Raw genomic sequence first — 19081 nt, 5'->3', positions numbered from 1 at the left:
GTTTCTGTCATAGACAATTAAGAAATTTTATGTGTCATGTCGTTACAGTAAAAAAAGGCGGGAAAATTTCAAACATTCTGATTTGTGAACGAATAACGCGTAGATCTAATTAACTATTTTATCGTAAAAGATTTTAACTTGAAAGATTTCCAAATTAAAAACTTATTTCTATTTAATATGGACGCGTCTACATCAGCTCAGGCCACAGCTTCGGATTACAATTCTGGTGCCGCACAAAATTCGCGTCCAAGTCATTTTATAATTTCAACATGCCGAAGGTATTATAGATATTTTTCGAGTTAATTTTTTTAATTACATACACATGTATATTATTTTTTTAAATTATATAATATCAATGTTCATTTAATTATATAATTAACAGCTTTAATGTGAGTTTATTTGTTTTCTTCATGCAGAAACAACGATTTATTATCTACGAATAGAAATTCGTGTGAAAATCAAGAGACAGAAGAGTCAGAGGTTGAAGAGGTACAGTAAACATAAAAATTTAACTAATAAATATTCGTAAATCAGATACACAAAGTATTACATACAAATTTCTTCACTTTAAAAATCCAAAATGAAATATATTGTGTAAAAATTACACAATATATTTCATTTTGGATTTTTCGTTTTGGTTATTTATTTAGTTAGATATAAATAGAAATACATAGATATGTATATATAATTCCAATATAAATGGCTCATTTTATTCGTTATTCCGGCCAATTGACCTTAATGCGACACGCATTGTTTCATGTTGATCGAAGATTGTTTATATGATTATATAAATGCCTAGAATCTAGGTTTATAAAACCTAATTAATAGGGTTATACATTCACCACTAGAATACTTGTACTTTACCTACAAATATTTATGTAGCGTCTACTTGCCGTGTGCTGCAGATCAGGGAAGCTGGGAGCTGCGTCCTACACTCTACAAACAGGAGAGGTAATTTATTCAGGCATTTATCTTTATATATATAATTCTACTGGAAGTGTGTCACTGAACTCCTCTCCAACGGCTGGACCGATTTGAATGATTTTTTGTGTGCGCTACGGTGGCATCCTGGATAGTTTAGATTAACATATCAGCCCGGCAGATAGAGCAGGGTTATTTATCTATATATAATAAATAAACAGCTGGTATGTATGTATATCTTCAGTGTATGTCTTCGTAATTAAACTCCTCAACGGTTGGACAGTATTTTAATGAATATTTGTGTGTTGTAACATAATAATTTACATTATTAGATTTTTTTGTATGTTATACGCTTGTACAGGACAACTTCTGCGGGATCCGCTAGTAACTTATAAATGTTTGTCTTAAACATAACTCAATCAACTGCCTAACTTAATCTTATGTATACATATTTTGATTTCAGTCAATAAGTCAATCTAATTGCACAACTAGAAGGAAACGAAATTACTCTTTCGTCTCTTTCTATCAAGTTGCGTTTACGCTGTATTGAAAAGAGATATATGTACTTTAGTTAATACTGTGCAATGGAACTGCATTATTTTACAAACAACGTAACTAAAAACATTCTTGTATGGTCTTGTATGTCAGTCCTTTGTATGGTCTAGTAGTCTTATCATAACCTGCTTTATAGTTTATGAATCCGACTTGACTTGAATGCAGAAATTTTTTTTAATTTAATGTATTTGTGTGTCAGCTTGAGGTTCTGGAAGAAATTCTCGATCGCCCACCAGAACATCAAATATTCCTATCGTTATTTAGACAAGTGGATCCTGCTAAGATAATACTCGATAGTAAAAGTCAGAATACTTTTATTAGCATCGTGAAAAAGATTGTATTCGACGAAAATGAAACGGACGGCAAATGTAAACTCATTTTTGTCGCATCCAAAGATTACAGTAAGAAAATTATGTATTACTATATTTTTTAATTATACATACATACATATATGTATTTAGGTAGGTAATTAAATAAATAATCATTTTAATCTTGACAGACGGTTAATTAAGTTAAACGCTAGTTTAGCTCTAATAACTCTTTAGGTCTTGGCCTCAGATTTCTGAATCCGTTTCATGATTATTTATAAATCTAATAGGCAAGTAGGTGATCAGCCTCCAGTGCCTGACACACGCCGTCGACTTTTTGGGTCTTAAGACATGTCGGTTTCCTCACGATGTTTCCCTTCACTGTTCGAGCACACGTTTAATGCGCACCGAGAAAGAATCTTTTTTAGTACACAGCCGGGGATCGAACCTACAACCTCAGGTATGAGAGTGGCACGCTGAAAACCAACATTGCTCTTTTTGCATTATTTAAGGTAACTAAAAATCTAATTAATTGTAAATAACCAACTAATAAATTATCTTTTTTTATATTATTCGAGCACATAATATTATCATATTCATATCATAGACATAGAAGTATACTAAACTCCATTGGGAGAAATTTGACCAGCAATATATTTAAAATAAAAAACGACTGGTTGCCCTTCGAGAGTGTCGGCAGAAGTGAAAACTTGAATAATATATATAATATATAATAAAGAAATTTTCACTCCAAAAATATTAAAATTTAATTAATCGTCTATGGTTAACAAACAGACAATTACAAAACATTAAAACGGCTGATACAGATCTATTGATAACATTAACGTTTTTTAATAGACTTTGAAGCCTGCAAGCGTCGTATTTTCTCTCTATCTCTTCCTAATGAGCCACAAAATTGTACCGACGAAGAGAGATTGACATTTCTACGTACTGTGATTGATTTCTCCCAAAACCAAAGCGTGCATGCCCTAGGCGCTTTATTACGTTATGTAGATCTTAATTGGTCAAATTTGTGTATGGATTTACACACAAAACCACAATTTCTGGGCTTAAAAAGGATTTCACTGTAAGTATCACCTTGTTACTTGGTAACTCTATAAATGAATGACATGCCGAGTTTTATCATCGGACGTCGAGGCAGAATACGAAATTCGACCCGTATCACCATGTCATGAGATTTTTTAAAGCAGTTTTTAAGTTTCCCACCGATGTATTTCTGCATCAATTCATAAAATCAATAAGGGTCCTTCAAGAAAAGAACGTACCTATTCTAAAAAGGCCGGCATCGCTCTAGCGAATCCTTTTCCAATGTGAGTTGCTATGGGCGGTGGTATTACTTAACATCAGGTATATTATTTGTTTGCCCCAAGTTAGGGGTCGTTCAAGTATTACGTAAGGGGTCTTTGATTTTCGTGATTGCGTCAACAGTAATTATTTACTTTTTTACACATATTACACTATGCATATTGCCTAAGCTTGAAAACGAAATGCATTTTCAAAGATTCCTACAAAAAACGAATACGTAATATTATTTTTAAAAGCTTTGCTTACTTTTGCTGACGAGAGGAAGGGGGTGAGGTAAATTACAGGAAATCTACTTACGTTACACTCAAACGGGCCCTTTTATATAAGAAAGGATAGCTTTTGATAACAAATCATACTTGAACATATGCTTACCAAATTATCATGTAATTGGAAAATGCATGGACATCAAAGCCAACACTTACACTAAAACCTTACATTAATAATTTCCGTCCTAACTTTAGAACACGCAAAATATCTTATTGAACACAAATACACTTAACTCAGAATTTTCCTTAACGTAATATAAGTCTATTATTTAATGAAATATATTTGATGTCATCCAGGACGGTTCGGTATACGTCGTACATAAGCTTAAATGTAATGTAAAGTTCAAACAAAATTTTTGCTTGAATGTTAACAAGTTTTTTGTTAACAAGACTACATATATTACCTACGAGTCTAAATGGTCTCTTTTATTGAATAACATATATATATCGTAACACTTACCTTACCCTGTTTTAAATAATTCATCTCTTTCTCTCAAAGTGTTTTCGAACGAGTAATAAATTAATATAGTAAGACTAAATTTTATAGTAACGACATAGTAACAATGGACGAAGATACATATCGGGGTCTGCAAATATTTAGTACCATATCTCATCCGAGTAACTTTAAAAAGGGAGTCCAAGGAAGCAATAAGGAAGGACTAAGCCTATTTCAACTATTCAGCAAATGTTCCTCGAAAGTCGGCCACCGACGTATGAGGTAATAATTTATTTTATATTTCTCTAAAACTGTAGAAGGCAATAATAAAACTAATATTTACCAGATTAAAGTAACTGCTAATAACGTTATTTACAAAGAAATGCACTAATATGTCGTTTAAGGTTCGTTTTCGCTTAGCTACTATCATAGTTTTTAATTTTATTACGGCCCGAAGCAGACAATCTCTTTACTAATTTTGCAAGAATCGTAATAGCACCATATTGAATACATTTAGTATAATTTTGTAATTAATGTTATATATTAGTTGTTTCAAAGGAATAGTTATTACAGAGTGAAAATGATGTAAAATTTATGTAACATATACATTTTGGTCCTTCGAGCCGGCTTACCTTTTTATTTGCACATCATAAAAATTTAAAACGAATTTACTTATTTTCACGTATTTCATAAGCCATGAGATGTCTTTATAGATAATGGATATTTAAACTTATAGGCTACTCTTTCGTCATCCAAGTAAAGACTTAGTGGTACTGAAGCAAAGACAAGAAGTCGTCGCCTTCTTTATGAGACCACAAAGTGACCCTGCTCTAAGGAACATCTGTTCTTCGCTTAGATATATCAAGAATGTCAATGTATGTTAATCAAATATTTAAAACGCATGTCATAAGATGAATTCTCTGGTGAATTTTTTTCTTCATTGTTGACTTGAACTTAACTACTTTCGGTTTAGCAAAACTTCAGCAAAAAAGTCTTTTTCAGAAGGGTTAGGTCATTAGATAAAAAAGCTTTATGTTGACTGTTAAACTAACATAAAACAATAAATAAAGTTTGGTAGGGTTGTCGCAGCCAAAGCATTGGCCAGCCATTTTATTAAATGTTGCAACTAGGCTTGAATATCTTTCAGGCCGTCAGTTTTGAAATAACCTTTAATATGAACATGACGCTGATATAGTATATACATAAACTGATATTGTAGTATATATATATATTTGTTTTAGGGTATTTTAACAAAAATTAAAGCTCTTTCTGCTAAAGCTTACCATTGGAAGAGTCTCTATAATGTAAGTGTGATTTTTCATTCAGTTTCAAATTCATTTAGAAAACACAATGAACTCTTATGAATTTCAATGACAGTTCTCAAATCAAGGGCGTAAAAAGGACTAGAACAATATGGCAGTCTATCCGCCACTGTTTTTAATCGCCATGTTTTTCTGTTTTACAAAATATTTGTAAGACAGCAACCATCACACTATGTTCGACATAACATCTTTAAGTAATTAACAATATAAACAGAAAAAATATATAAAATAAAGAACAGGTTTCTCGTCTATCAGTAGTAGGCATAGTGAATATGATCATGCAGCAACACATTAGGTACTTAATAGAGTAGAAAAGGATAATATAAATAATATAAAAAATTATGCTTATTATTTCATAATGACTTGTTAAAACTAACTACAATTTTTAAAGAAATGTTAAGAAATTATTTTAAAGTTTAGGCAACATGTGTGGTATTTGCGTGTTGTTTTCAAGAGGAAGTGCGTGCTCCTATTTCACCATGCCTCCTCCTGATGGAGGACAAATCTTTGTTTTTAATTTATTTTATTGTTCTTTATTATTCAAGATGTCATATTGAACATGGTGTAATGGTTGCAGCTCCTTAACATTGTGTAAAAGAAACTTGGCGATTAAAAAGAGTGGCGGAGAGTTTATTGCCAGTTCTTCTCTTCCGTTCTACGCCCTTGATTTGAGAACTGGCAGTAAATGTAAAATAAGATTCATTTATTGTATTTCCCTTTTTTTGACGTTCATAAGTGTATATTATGTTACCTATATGAATAATTTATTTTTGACTTTGACTTTAAGTCTCTAAATGTACTTGAGATAGGAACAAGAAAATATCGTTTCGTTTTTTTTCTATATATAAACTATAAACAAATATTTTTAGACGCTATACAACGCGGTACTGATAAGTGAATTGTGTGAACCAATTGCTCGCTCAAGTGAATATTTGGAAAATATAGCCACTTGTGATACAAACAAGTTGTACGAGGTAATAAATGTATTATTTTTTGTTCATTTCGATTTATGAGATATTATTATAAGAGTGAAGGTAGCTTCTATATCGTCACAATAAAAAATTTAAGTTATCAATCAGTATTTAGAAGTTGATCTTTTTATTACTTTTACAAGATACAAACCCATTCCTGCAGTCTAAAACTTATTTCTACATCTGTTTTATCCATAATTATTTTCAGTCATTACGAAAAAAACAGTTTTTTCGTGCTTTCCACGAGCCTACTTAATTACGTTAATGGAAAGAAAATCCATTAACGTTATTAAGTAGGCCAGTAGGTAGTAGGAAAATTTGCAAAGCCCGAGGTTCGAAACCACGCTAGATTCAATTTGTAAAATTGTACAGATATAAAATTTTACTGTCAATTAATAGATGGCGTTATATATGAATAGAATAATAGATTTCGATCTCTCGAAATCCGAAGGAAAGTTCACTGTAAAGGCTGGAGTGGATGCGGACTTAGATATGAGTAAGGCAAAATATTCCAATGTGATAATTTATACATTAAATATTTAATTTTCCTATAGGTTTAGTCATATTTCTAATTTAAGTTTGCTTCTTACTACACCACCCAGTTGTCCACAAATGGACTTTATTTCTGTTGATTAACTTTCGCTCATCACCTACACTACCAATTCTTAAAAGGCCAGCAACGCACTCGCGAGCCCTCTGGCATTGAGTGTCCATGGGCGGTATCACTAAACATCAAGTGAGCCTCCTACCCGTTTGCCCCCTGTTCTATAAAAAAAACTCCTATTAAATTGACACACGATGATTAAACAGATATAGAAATCTGAGGCTGAGACCTAAAAAGGTTATGGCACCACTGATTTTTTTTCTAATGCTTAGGGATTTTAAACACGGCTGATTTCGTTGGTACTACATATTTTGAAAGTTTCGAATTCCGTCGCAATACAATATTCTATTTATAATTGAAGCGAATATAATAATAATATATTTTTTTAATTACTGACGGATTTAAAATAAATATTCAATTTATAACTAAGAACAATTCCATTTGGAACATATTTTCTATAATTTCTTAAGAAAAGCAAACAATGGCCAGTCTCCACAACCTCATGTCGGAGACTGCTAAAGTAGAGATGGAGCGTCTTCCATCCTTCGTTGAAGAGTGTACGATGTTGTATATGCCACATTTGGGATATCTTCTGGGAGTCAAGGCCTGGTCTGATCATCTCACTGCGGACCAGAAGCAGCTGCCAGATATGAAGTTCATGGTATAAGCAATACGACTTGAATACTATTAATTTATGAAAATATTGGGCTAAAACAGTGAAAATGTGTCACTTAAGATCAGGTGACTTCAGCCGATTTACCGATTTCTGAGATATTTTTTTAATTACTCACGGATTTAATTAATGAAATACTTAATATCAAAACTTGTCTGCTATAAATTTACATCGTTTTTGATTTATAAAAATGTTTAAATTACGACATTAATTTTTTAGTTAAGTTGTTCATTAATATGAGCCTAGTAGCTTAGCGTGCGACTCTCATACCTGAGGTCGTAGGTTCGACCCCCAGCTCGAACGGTGAAAGAAAACATCGTGAGGAAACCGACATGTCTTAGACCCAAAAAGTGGACGACGTGTGTCAGGCAATGGAGGCTGATCACCTACTTGCCTATTACATTTAAAAATGATCATGAAACAGATTCAGAAATCTGAGGCCAAGACCTAAAGAGGTTGTAGCGCCACTGATTTATTTTACTTTGTTGATTAATGTAAACCGAAATTATTTCGCCTGGAATCAAACCTGAATCAACCAACCAAAAATTTTGCTAAGTAAAATACGATAGTGCTTCAATAATTAAAATAAACATATGTATGTGCCCTTACTAATAGTATATTTTACAGTTTCAAAATAACGATTATATTCATTACAAAAGCAAAGGCTGCGATGGTAAGTAAAAATTTTGTTTAAAAATATATATCTATAGAACATACAAAAATTAATCTAATTACATATATTTCTTGGTAGAACAATGTTTACGTAGTGAATTCTACGTGCGCAATATTACACGAAGAAATTGCCATATAATATATAAGCGAAGCATGCTTCAGAAGTCTGATCACCAACTTGTTTATACAATAAAAAAGAAACTTCAGTAATCTGAATCTCTCATTACATATATATTTTGTCTATCGCTTATTAATAAAAGGAAAGCTTAAGAAAAAGCTCAATAAAAAGCAATACTTAAAAAACGTATTCTTAGTATAAGTTAAACTTTAGTATCGTTACATATTTTTAAATGACACTAAGGGTCTGTTTCACAATGTATGGATAAAATACCAAATGCAACACATAAATTATTCGGAAGACAAAAGTTCCGAATAAGATACTTCGCGTTTCATGACGAATAGCGCTATCTGACAGTCGTGAGAAGCAAAAATACTGTTTATCCTACCAATAAGTAATAAATAGCTTATTTGGAACTCATCCGGACATTGTAAACAGGCCCTAAGTCTATGAGCCGTCGAATTATATAAATGACGCGATAATTTCGTGTTTTTTTGCGTAAAAAAACATTTCATCGGTTTATTTGTACTATTATAGAACTGGACCTACTAATAGGCGATACGTACCCAGATATAGTTGCTCATGAGACACGTATAATGATGCGTTTCACGTCAATCTTATTGGAGAATTTGAATTCGTTGTCCGCGCTTATCGAGAATTGCGCAGAATTGGATTGGTTTGTACTTACATAAACTTAGTTTTACATATTTAATTACGATTTTAAATAAATAATGCTAAAGTTAGCCTTCCTATCCTATCACAGCTCTTTTATTAAATTGAAAAGTTATTTTGTTTAATTGATATCACGTTAATATCAAATTGCCTGGTTCGAATCGAAAAATATTTGTATATCTTAGTGATGCAAAAACGGGAAACCAAAATCCATTTTGAGAGATGCTGTTGCGTTAATGGCGAAAGAATTGCAAAAATGTATTATGAATTATTATGTATATTATGTTTTTAAATAATTTTTATGACACTCATTTATTATTTTATTGTATTTTTTTATTATTACACTTATGTCGTATTATTAGGATGCATAATTTTGAACTTATTAATTATGTTAATAAGTTTATGGCTTGTTTTATTGTAATCACGTTTAAATCTAATAATTCATATTGCCGATCTGTTTTTAATAAATATGCTATACGGCTATTACATATCTTTATTCATCAATCACATCTATTAATAAATGTGAAATTAAATTGCCCCCGACGGCATATGACCATGCCCACTGATAGCCCACACATGGTCACTCTATAGTTCCAATGGCCTAAGTATTAGCCAGCCATTTTATAATATATTGTTATAAACGTATTTATATATTAAAAACAGATCGGCAATATGAATTATTAGAATAAAAGTTAAATAAATTTAACAAAAAAAAACTTCATTTTCTTACTTTAAGAACTCTGCAATTAAATAATGGTCTAGTTCATTAAGGACTTGGAACAGCTAGTTAATAAATAACACCTCCACAGCCTTATAGCTATATCCAAAGTGTGTAAAGAGCTTAACTTCGTACGTCCAGAGTTAACTATGGATAAAATAATACAAGTAAAACAGGGAAAGCATCCCTTATACTTAACCACTTGCGAGAGTTTCGTTCCCAATGATGCCGAGAGTAGTCGCACGGCAGGATATGTTAAGATATTAACGGCACCAAATTCGAGTGGCAAGTCTGTTTATATGAAACAAATTGGTAAGCCCATACAATTTATAAACAGTAATATATAAAGATTGATTATATATTATTTCGTCTATTAGGAAAGGAATTTTCTTCACAGATAATGAGAAGGTAAATGATATAATCTTCGTCATACAGCTATTTGGACCTTCATGTCAGCCAGTGGTCAAAGATCTCCTCACAAGCTTGGGGAAGCAGATTTCCTTCCTCCACATTATTAAACCCTATTGAAATAATTACCCAATTTCAGTAATTATGCTTGACATTATTTACCAATAAATATTTTTGGGGTTATCAGTATACGAGCATTTATGATTCACATTTAGTTTATGAAGTTTACAGTGATTCAAGTTATGAAAGACTGACACACATATCACAACTATATTTCCATTCATATAAAGAAAATTCAGTAAAATCTATAACGTAGTTATTAAACTGTTTGTAATTTTCTCCGTGCTTACATTATACTGGAACAGCCCCAAACTAACACAATATTAACTAAACGGAGTTATGGCAGTCTGCTTTGAGAATAAACTAAATATTATGAATCAGTACATAAACACTGTAAAACAATTTTAGGTCTGATAGTTTATCTGGCACATATAGGCAGCTTTGTGCCAGCAGAATGCGCCACAATTGGTATAGTGTCAAACATTTTCACCCGAATACAATCAACCGAATGCATTGCAGCGCACATGTCGGCCTTTCTCATCGATCTCAAACAGGTTCATGCTTATATAGTCTCGAAATTTCCCTGGTCGTCTATATAAACCCAATATTATAAACTTAAATCATTTATTTCAAAAATAAAATGCCACTTTTGAACGTTAAATAAATTATAATGATGATTGTAGTTAGTTGCCTTTGGTAGGCAAAGGTTACTTTCGTGTGGAGAAGTATGAATCTTTTTGATTAATTTTAATATTTATCGTTAATCACTACTGCATTTTGGTTATTTGTTTTCCATACGCCAAAGATGTATAACTTCTAACCTGTGTACATAAGTACACACACTCTTTTCTAAAATATTTGATGTCAACATATGCGAAGCCAGTACATATATAGCCTTTCTACAAAGGGTAAAATTTTTCATAGATGTCATTAGCCATACAAGAATCTTCAACGAATTCTTTGATACTGGTCGATGAGTTTGGTAAAGGCACTTCGGAAACCGACGGCTTGGCTCTCCTGGCGGCGTGTCTTAACACGCTATTATTTAGATCTGTGGAATGCCCACATGTGTTTTTGTCTACCCACTTTTTGAACATAAAGGAGTTTATTATCGAAACACCGATCGTTAAATTCTTGGTAAGTTATTGAATTCACTGGTTAGAAGTACTGATTGCGTTATAGTTATTTTTTTAAATATTACGTTATGTCATCTATTATCTTCGTTTACAAATGATTAAAAGCGCTCAACGCCGACCCTAAGGTCCCTCTTAGCATCAAGTTGGTGTGGTGTATGTTGAGCACAACTTCCTTCTACCACACTATTTGTATCATATATATGTATATTTTATAAAACACTCAGTCTTAAACATTTTCGTGTGTTATCTACAATACAATTCATTGATACATTTTATCCTTGTCTAGTGATCAGTTATAATACTGACCAGTCTAAATGATGAAATTCGAAGAAATTAGTTTTCCTTCAATCTTCATTTTTTTCTCGGAACCGGTTATACTTTCATTAGTTTACTAGGAAATTACAGTCAAAGGCTGTTATAACGACGTCGAAAGGACTTCTCATATTTCGTCGTAAAAACCGATAGTCGTAAAAGCCAATGATGTTACATATTAAGAACCTAATACAATAGAATTAAGCCGGGACCTTTGAACAATGTCGTTAACGGTTTTGACTGCACTGGCTTTTGGCAAAAAAATTTCAATTCATTCAACATAAAACCAATAATAATGTTCAAAACACCTATAGAGTTTCGAGCACATAATCCAAGATGGCGAACCGGTTTTCTTATTTCGCGAATTTGAAGGCTCTTGCGAGTCCAGTTTCGCCCACCAGGTGGCATGTTCCAGTGGAATAGAAGAGAATATAGTGGATAGAGCTAAACACATCTTCCAGGCCATGAATGTAATTAATAACATTTCTATATTAAAACCACATTCCCTTTGACCACCATCAACCCCTTAGGGGGGGATACAGTTTTCGGAAAATAAAAAATATAATAAAGAAAATAAACACTCAAAGTGTTTACTGCGCCCCATGAATTCTGGGTTTGAACATACGACCTCAGGGTTGTATATAAAGAACAAACCACAGGTAATTTTTATCTGTGGTCATATATACAGTATGACTTATCAATATACTGTTTCATATTTTAATAGTGCCTTCAATTTTTCTTAGTAATATAATTGCTGGTCCTGTAAGTAATGAAATTGCATTTTTTTATTATGGCCACAGATATTTAAGCGTGTTTGTTAATATTTTGTAGTGATTTTTCAGAAGAATTTAGAAAAAATCTAAATCATTTTAAAATGAAAACTGAACTAAATTTCAGAATAACCAATTACCAGAACCGAACAAGAAAATACTGTCAAAATTAAATCATATCACAAAGAAGATAAGAAAAGACCTCATTTTAGAAGACATTTATTAAAAAATGGCTTTAAACATTTCGATTAGCAACATTATATAAAATTTCAAAATATATAAATAATAAATAATATTGGAATGTTTTATAATAGTCTTAATAAATAATTATCTCATATGTTATATTTTATTACATAATTGCGAGACCGGTCCGAAAAAATTGTCTTTTGTACGCACAACATATCGTCGTAAATAGCATTTTAACATAAACATTTTAAAAAATTTAATAAAAAACATTGAGTACTTCGTTTTACTCTCATAAGATAAAAATATTTGTGACATCAAAATTGCTCAAAATGCATCTCAATGCAGTAAAGTTACAATTCAAAACACATATTCTTAGATAAATAGTATATAGTTAAGTTTTTTCATTACATAGACTTCATTTGCTGCATTAGTTCTTCAAGGGACAGTTCGGAAGCCGCCACAGCACCGCCAGTACTTGACTCAGGCGTACTATTATCTACTGGGATACTGTACGCGACCTAAGTAAAAAATACAATTTATTATAGAACACTGAGAATGTTTATGAACATTGCCTTTAAGCTATTCATTAGTATTGTAGAAAATTAAGTCAACATAATATTAATTATTAGTCCGGTCAAATTAGACTAAAAAATAGGGGTGAGGTTACAAAAATTCCCACTTGGCTGAATATATTATATCTAAATTGACCGGACTATAATTACCCATTAATGTGGTATAAGCTGAATTGTTCATGAAAAGTCGCACTCTTTTTTTGTGAACAAAACAAAAAACATGAAATATAATGTTTTATTGTATTTGATTTGTTCAACAATTCTATATAATTAATAAAAACTTCAATATAGAATATATTGAAGTTTTTATTATATATAGATCTTATCTTATATATCTTATATATCTAGCAGTGAAACAATGAAGATAGTCTTTTACCACAAGCATAATAAAAAGCAATCAGTCGGCTTGGCCTATAGAAATGAAACCTAGCTGAAAATAATAAAAACTTTGCGGAAATGACTTTTCAGCTTTCATGAAAATAATTTCCATTCAACGATTATATAATTATTTTCACTTTTGTAATGCGTTTCAAACGATTCGATGTTTACAATTCAAATATTCCAATATGAACTTTTGTCGGTTTTGTTAATATATAAATTCAATATCGTAAAGGTGCGTATTTTGTTCTAAGACGGGTCAACTGCAATGTTTCTAGATTTTCCCACTACTAAGAGAACTTTTCAGGCTGATATGATTTCTGACCGTTTCAGGAGAGGGTCAATCACATATTAGAAAATTGTAATTTTCAGGAGCCTAAGGGCTTGTTTCACAATGTATGGATAAAGTGCCAAATAGCTATGCAACACATAAATTATTCGAAAGATAAAATTTTCGAATAAGATACTTGGCATTTCATGACAAATAGCGCTATCTGACAGTCGTGAAACGCAAAAATACTGTTTATCCTACAAATAAGTAACAAATAGCTTATTTGGAACTTATCCGGACATTGTGAAATAGGCCCTAAATCATTTTTAATGCAGTTTTCAGGAGACCCGTTTTGAGGCGATTTCCGGACTAGTTATACCCCTTTCATGAAGGATTATACAAAACCGAAAAACATATAGAGTACGTCGTTCTAGAATTGTGCAATTGCTACTGAGTAGCAATCCTGCCTAGAGAATTCTCAAATATAGTTGTAGATTATTCCCTTGGATATATATTTTTTTTTTTCATTTTTTTTGTTTTCTTTTCTTACTAGCGTTGCCTGGAAGAAATCGCTTGTTAGCGATAAGGCCGCCCATTGCATCCCTTGTAATTTATATATATTGTGTTATTTGTGTTACTTTCTAGCAATGATGTATGAATAAATAAATAAATAAATAAATAAATATATAAGTTAGCCGAAACGCGACTGATTAATTCAGTTTCGAATGCGATATCAAGAGATAAACATGAATGTGTTTTATTATACCTGAACTCCATCAACCAGATTCAAGTTGGGTGTCTCCTCTTCCGGTGAATTTTCATCGACCAAGCTGATACCTGAAAATTCACAAAATGTCCAAATTCTTTTTCAATTAAAATTTATTATCTAAATTTTTTATGACGTTTACAAATACTTTTGTATTTCCAATATATGGTTATATGTTTTATTTTCAGTATAAGGTACTATATATATATACAGTACCTGGATGGCCGAGCTTTGCTCGGTATTTTTATTTTTCTATAAATTGTGTTTTTAAAGCAATTAAAAAAAATAGTATTATTATTCGCCGATAGATGTCAGGAAGATACATTTTTCAGTTTAAATTGGGACTACTCAAACACCACCTTTTTGTTATTTTCTATCAAGCTAGATCGTTTTATCACCCCCGAAACCCCCTGTATACTAAATTTCATAAAAATCGTTGGAGCCGATTCCGATATATATACAAGAATTGCTCGTTTAAAGATATAAGATATATAATTCTCCTGTACGCGTGTATGTCACTGAACTCCTTTTAAAACAAACATTTTTTAGATTCACAAATCAGGCCAGATGGCGCTGCAGTCGGTACTTTCATACTTTGTTTAATATCCTAATCGCTGCATATCATGCAGCACGTCTTTTGGGTCCGCTAGTTTTATTTAATATGATAAAAATCTCACCCCACTGATTATCATCATGAATCGGTTTTTCATCTTCCGTCACTTCAGTCGCGACCTCCACAATGGCCGGTCGTGCGTTCACCTCTTTTTGACGTAATCTACAATAGGAGTCTTCGCATTGAGGGTTAGGCTGAAAAATTAAAAATATGTTAATCTGTGTAAAAAGCAAGTTCATTTTTTTTTTTAATAAAACCTCTTACATATGGACTAAGTAGTATCCGACCGTACATAAGCAAACCCAACAATAATTTATTAAGGCATTTCATTTTTATCTCTCTGTATTTGAGTTACTGCCTAACACTTCTTTTATTATTAGTAAATTGTATAGTCTTATAAAGTTTCAAAAGTTGTAAATACAAATAACTCTAATACAGTTTGAAGTATACATCTGTCCCTTTTCATCGCAGCGTAACAACAATTTGACAGAAAGAGACAAAAGAGTGAAATCTGAGTAACTAGATTAGTGTGGTAAATAAATTCATATATAAATAAAACTTTACCTTAAGACCCATTGTAGGAAAGAAATCTGTCAAAGCGCTGTATCCCAAGTAATGACTGACATTACCAAATCCGAGCAAGAATTTTAATGTATTTTGTACTGAAAATAAATTTCGAAAAAATTATATTTCGTTTTATAGTGGAAATGTAGGAGCAGTCCGTATTCGGTAACTCGCCACTAATAATTAAAATTTATCTAGTACGCTCGTACTAGGAATAAGTAGATATATTTTCAACATTTATTATTTAAATAATAAACGGCTCAGATCTAAGAGTATTTCCTCCATCTTCGATTTTGATCCCTTTGCAGTAGATTCTTGGGACGTGGGGTTAACGTGCGCAGAAGCTAATTAAAGATTTAAGATGGCGTCTGGTATATAGTACCGGTGACTGCGATGAGCTGATGGTATCCTCGCTTAACGAATAAGTATCGCAATGCAGCAAGAAAATACTGGCAGCGTTAAACTTTTTAAATGTGTTTTAATTTTGTCTTTATTGAAGCGAAACTTCTTTAGAATCGTTGTGATTTCAAACCGGATGCAACGGAAAAAGCGACAGTAAAAAGAGACAGAAACATGAATTCATAAGATTTGACGTGAGAGAAAAAGAGATAGATAGAGAAAATTCTTCAAAATCATTGTGATTTTAAACCGTATGCAACGGAGAGAGACAGAAACATAAATCCATAAGATTTAACGTGGGAGAAAATGAGATAGGAGGCATTATACAGCCTCTCTTTACTGCCGCATTTCATTTGATCGAATTTCAAACTTTCGTTGTTTTAGTTTTTGCCAAATTAAAGATTTATATTAAACTTATAAATTAAAATATACTGTTTTTAAAGAACACACACATTTAGATAGTGGAAAATGATTAATTTATATTTGATTAATTATAAAAACTGTGTTTTTGAAGGTTTCACTTCTACCATGTGTGAATTGCAAATATGTTTTTTATTTATTTTTATTATAACTATGCAGGATAAGAAACTTTTAAATATTGTATAATTGTTTGTTATGTTTAAGTTATAATCAACAATTTATATATTTAATTATGACGGTACTTACATTTAACATATTTCTTACCTAAAAATCCAGCAACAATGCCCATAGTAGTAGGAAGACTTGCTGCACACACTCCTTCCCTTTTCAATGTTTTCTCGTCGATCTTGGAAGCAACAACCAAAGGTGGCGCGCACTGTACAAAATATTTATTTCTAAAATTCTTAATAAATATCAAGTCATACAAATTCAAATTCAAAAATCATTTATTATTGTAGATACATTACAAACATAATGTACACTTATGAACATCAAAAAAGAAATATACATTGAATGCTTCCAATTTTACATTTGCTACCAGTTCTCAAATGAAGGGCCTCTCAACTCTCCGCCACAGATGACATCTTGAGTAATCAAGAATGATAAAATAAATTAAAAACAAAGATTTGTCCTCTATCAGCAGAAGGCATGGTCAAATAGGAGCACGCACTTACATACTCGTGAAAACAAAAAGTACATATATCTAACATAATACTGATAGATTTTTGTTTGTGTCCTTGATCAATCATTACGAAGAAACTAGTCCTAGACACAGAAGTTAACTAGGCACCACGCCAAGTGTCATCATCACCAAATCAGTTGCCATGATTTGTGCAGGCAGTATGTTTTAATTTTTAATCAATTAAACAAAAAAAACTTACCGCAAAACAAGCAGTCTCGCCTGGCACAATAAACTGAATATGTCCTGATACAGCATTTTCACTGACTCCAGATTCAAACCAGCGTTGGTTAAGTTCATTGCAGGCTGTATTGATTGCCATACGAGCCTCAAAGTTATCCACACAACTTAAAACTAGATCTACTGGTCCGCCTGATATACTGCCTTTGCTAGAAGAATAATATTTTTTTATAGGTAGATACATAAATTGAGAAATTATTTTTTAATAATTATGTATATCTTAATCTTAGCCACTGCTTTTTTTCTTTTTCTCTGTCTCTCTCTCTTTGTCAATCAGGTTCTGATTGAGTCTTAATACATATTATTTGTTTTATATTATTGCACAATGAAATTGAATGTAATATTTTTTTTATTGAAAATATTTTATTTTTGGTAATAAGCCACGTAAAAGTTGTCAGGAGGTTTAAATACAGAAGTTGTACTTTCTATTTAAATGTATTTTTTAGTCAATGTACATTTGAGGTCTTCTACATGTCTGTAATATATATTTATGGGAAACTGTCTGTCAACAATTTTATCAAAATATCTCATTTAAAAAATTGTAATGTATTGATTTATGATTACATCTATTAAACAAATCACCTGATTGAGTCACAGAACTTCTGGAAATTATCCATTGTAGTAATATTATAGTTATGTGCCTCTATAGTAACATCTGGGTTAATAGATTGCAGTGTTGCCGCAGCTGCATCAACCTTACTAAGCCCAGCCTGGTGGGGTTGGAAGAATAGCCTATTCATGTTTGCCAGCTCCACTTTGTCATAGTCATACAGTATCAACTGGAACATAATGTAGTAACAATAAAAACCTAAACAGAAAGTTGTTATAGAAATGAACTGGCAGCCACTATCAATGCCATCTATAATAATATTAGCAAGGATAATTAACTTAAATGTCAAGTTCATGTAGCCAGGGATACATCTTATAAATAGTTATAGGCCAATAATAGTTAACGGCCAATAAAAATATAAATTTATTTAGGCAAAGTCTCTTTAAACTTTTAATAATATTTCATTTCAAACATTGTACAACTAAATGAAATGTTGAAATTATTTTATCACTACTTCATAATTTTATTTTATTTTTGGACAAGCATTTTATTTAATAAAAAGTACCTTTCCAATGCCACATCTTGTAAGCATCTCTGCTGTAACACTACCAACTCCACCTACACCAACAACAGCAACAGAGAGCTCTCGAATTTTCTCATAGTTGTCCACTATGCCCATTCGTTTGAGTGCCATGAGACGACTGTTTAATTAAACAAGATGTTAAGGGAAAGAGATAAAACGAGTTTTATAAAAGTAGGCATACAATTTAAGTAAACATTCTCACTATATTGCTTCTAGCATATTGTTGATATATAATGTAGTAAGAATAATTTAAGACGATAGTTATATAGGTTAGTTTAAAAATACAAGTGTTGTTGATATGAATTATTGACTCTGTAAAGAATCTTGAGTTTACATATTATGAAGAATCGAAAAATACCTGTAAGGATTTGAGTCCACAACTTCTGAAGACATTACATCAATTTTCTGACGCACAGGTCCTGCGTTTGCCTGGACAGCTGCTAATTTAGCTTCCAATTCACTTACTTTTCGTTGTAAATCCTCAATGCTAGCCATTTTTACACAGTATTATTTAAATCTTTAGACTAAATTACTTTTCAGATCTGGTTCAAATTGAAAATATTAAATACCGAGTGACGTCGAATGCCAATTGTCAAAGTCACTGCATACCGG

At 31.8% G+C, this 19081-nt stretch overlaps 2 protein-coding genes across 2 annotated transcripts; one reads left to right on the top strand and one right to left on the bottom strand.

The window, feature by feature from the left end:
• Nucleotides 1–177: 177 nt before the first annotated feature.
• Nucleotides 178–11990, top strand: LOC110995008 (mutS protein homolog 5-like). Its single transcript, XM_045632535.1, has 17 exons — nt 178–278; nt 417–489; nt 883–951; nt 1676–1877; nt 2643–2871; nt 3924–4094; nt 4549–4687; nt 5054–5116; nt 6004–6108; nt 6505–6601; nt 7180–7370; nt 8010–8055; nt 8710–8848; nt 9654–9874; nt 10439–10584; nt 10955–11167; nt 11793–11990. Exons 1-17 carry the CDS (start codon nt 178–180, stop codon nt 11988–11990), a joined length of 2403 nt encoding a protein of 800 aa, XP_045488491.1.
• A 466-nt stretch (nt 11991–12456) lies between these two features.
• Nucleotides 12457–19060, bottom strand: LOC110994973 (ubiquitin-like modifier-activating enzyme 5). Its single transcript, XM_022261911.2, has 9 exons — nt 18828–19060; nt 18452–18587; nt 17919–18115; nt 17299–17485; nt 16682–16793; nt 15599–15696; nt 15099–15228; nt 14422–14492; nt 12457–12952 (listed from the first exon to the last, which is right to left on the bottom strand). The coding sequence occupies exons 1-9, from the start codon at nt 18962–18964 to the stop codon at nt 12839–12841; spliced, it is 1182 nt and encodes a 393-aa protein (XP_022117603.2). The 5' UTR covers nt 18965–19060; the 3' UTR covers nt 12457–12838.
• Nucleotides 19061–19081: the final 21 nt, after the last annotated feature.

This window comes from Pieris rapae, chromosome 20 (genome assembly GCF_905147795.1).
Source record: "Pieris rapae chromosome 20, ilPieRapa1.1, whole genome shotgun sequence".
Lineage (NCBI taxonomy): Eukaryota > Metazoa > Arthropoda > Insecta > Lepidoptera > Pieridae > Pieris > Pieris rapae.
The sequence above is the reverse complement of the archived record's forward strand: the minus strand, read 5'-3'. Positions and strand labels throughout refer to the sequence as shown.

Bases quoted from the DNA above. Each gene is read 5' to 3' on its own strand.
- LOC110995008 (XM_045632535.1), top strand. From the start codon at position 178: ATGGACGCGTCTACATCAGCTCAGGCCACAGCTTCGGATTACAATTCT. The intron at 5,117-6,003 runs GTAAGTGTGATT...AAATATTTTTAG, and splicing joins ATTGGAAGAGTCTCTATAAT to ACGCTATACAACGCGGTACT. The intron at 10,585-10,954 runs GTTCATGCTTAT...AATTTTTCATAG, and splicing joins TTCTCATCGATCTCAAACAG to ATGTCATTAGCCATACAAGA.
- LOC110994973 (XM_022261911.2), bottom strand. From the start codon at position 18,964: ATGGCTAGCATTGAGGATTTACAACGAAAAGTAAGTGAATTGGAAGCT. The intron at 17,486-17,918 runs GTGATTTGTTTA...TTATTCTTCTAG, and splicing joins AAGTTCTGTGACTCAATCAG to CAAAGGCAGTATATCAGGCG. The intron at 15,229-15,598 runs GTAAAGTTTTAT...TTAATTTTTCAG, and splicing joins TTCCTACAATGGGTCTTAAG to CCTAACCCTCAATGCGAAGA.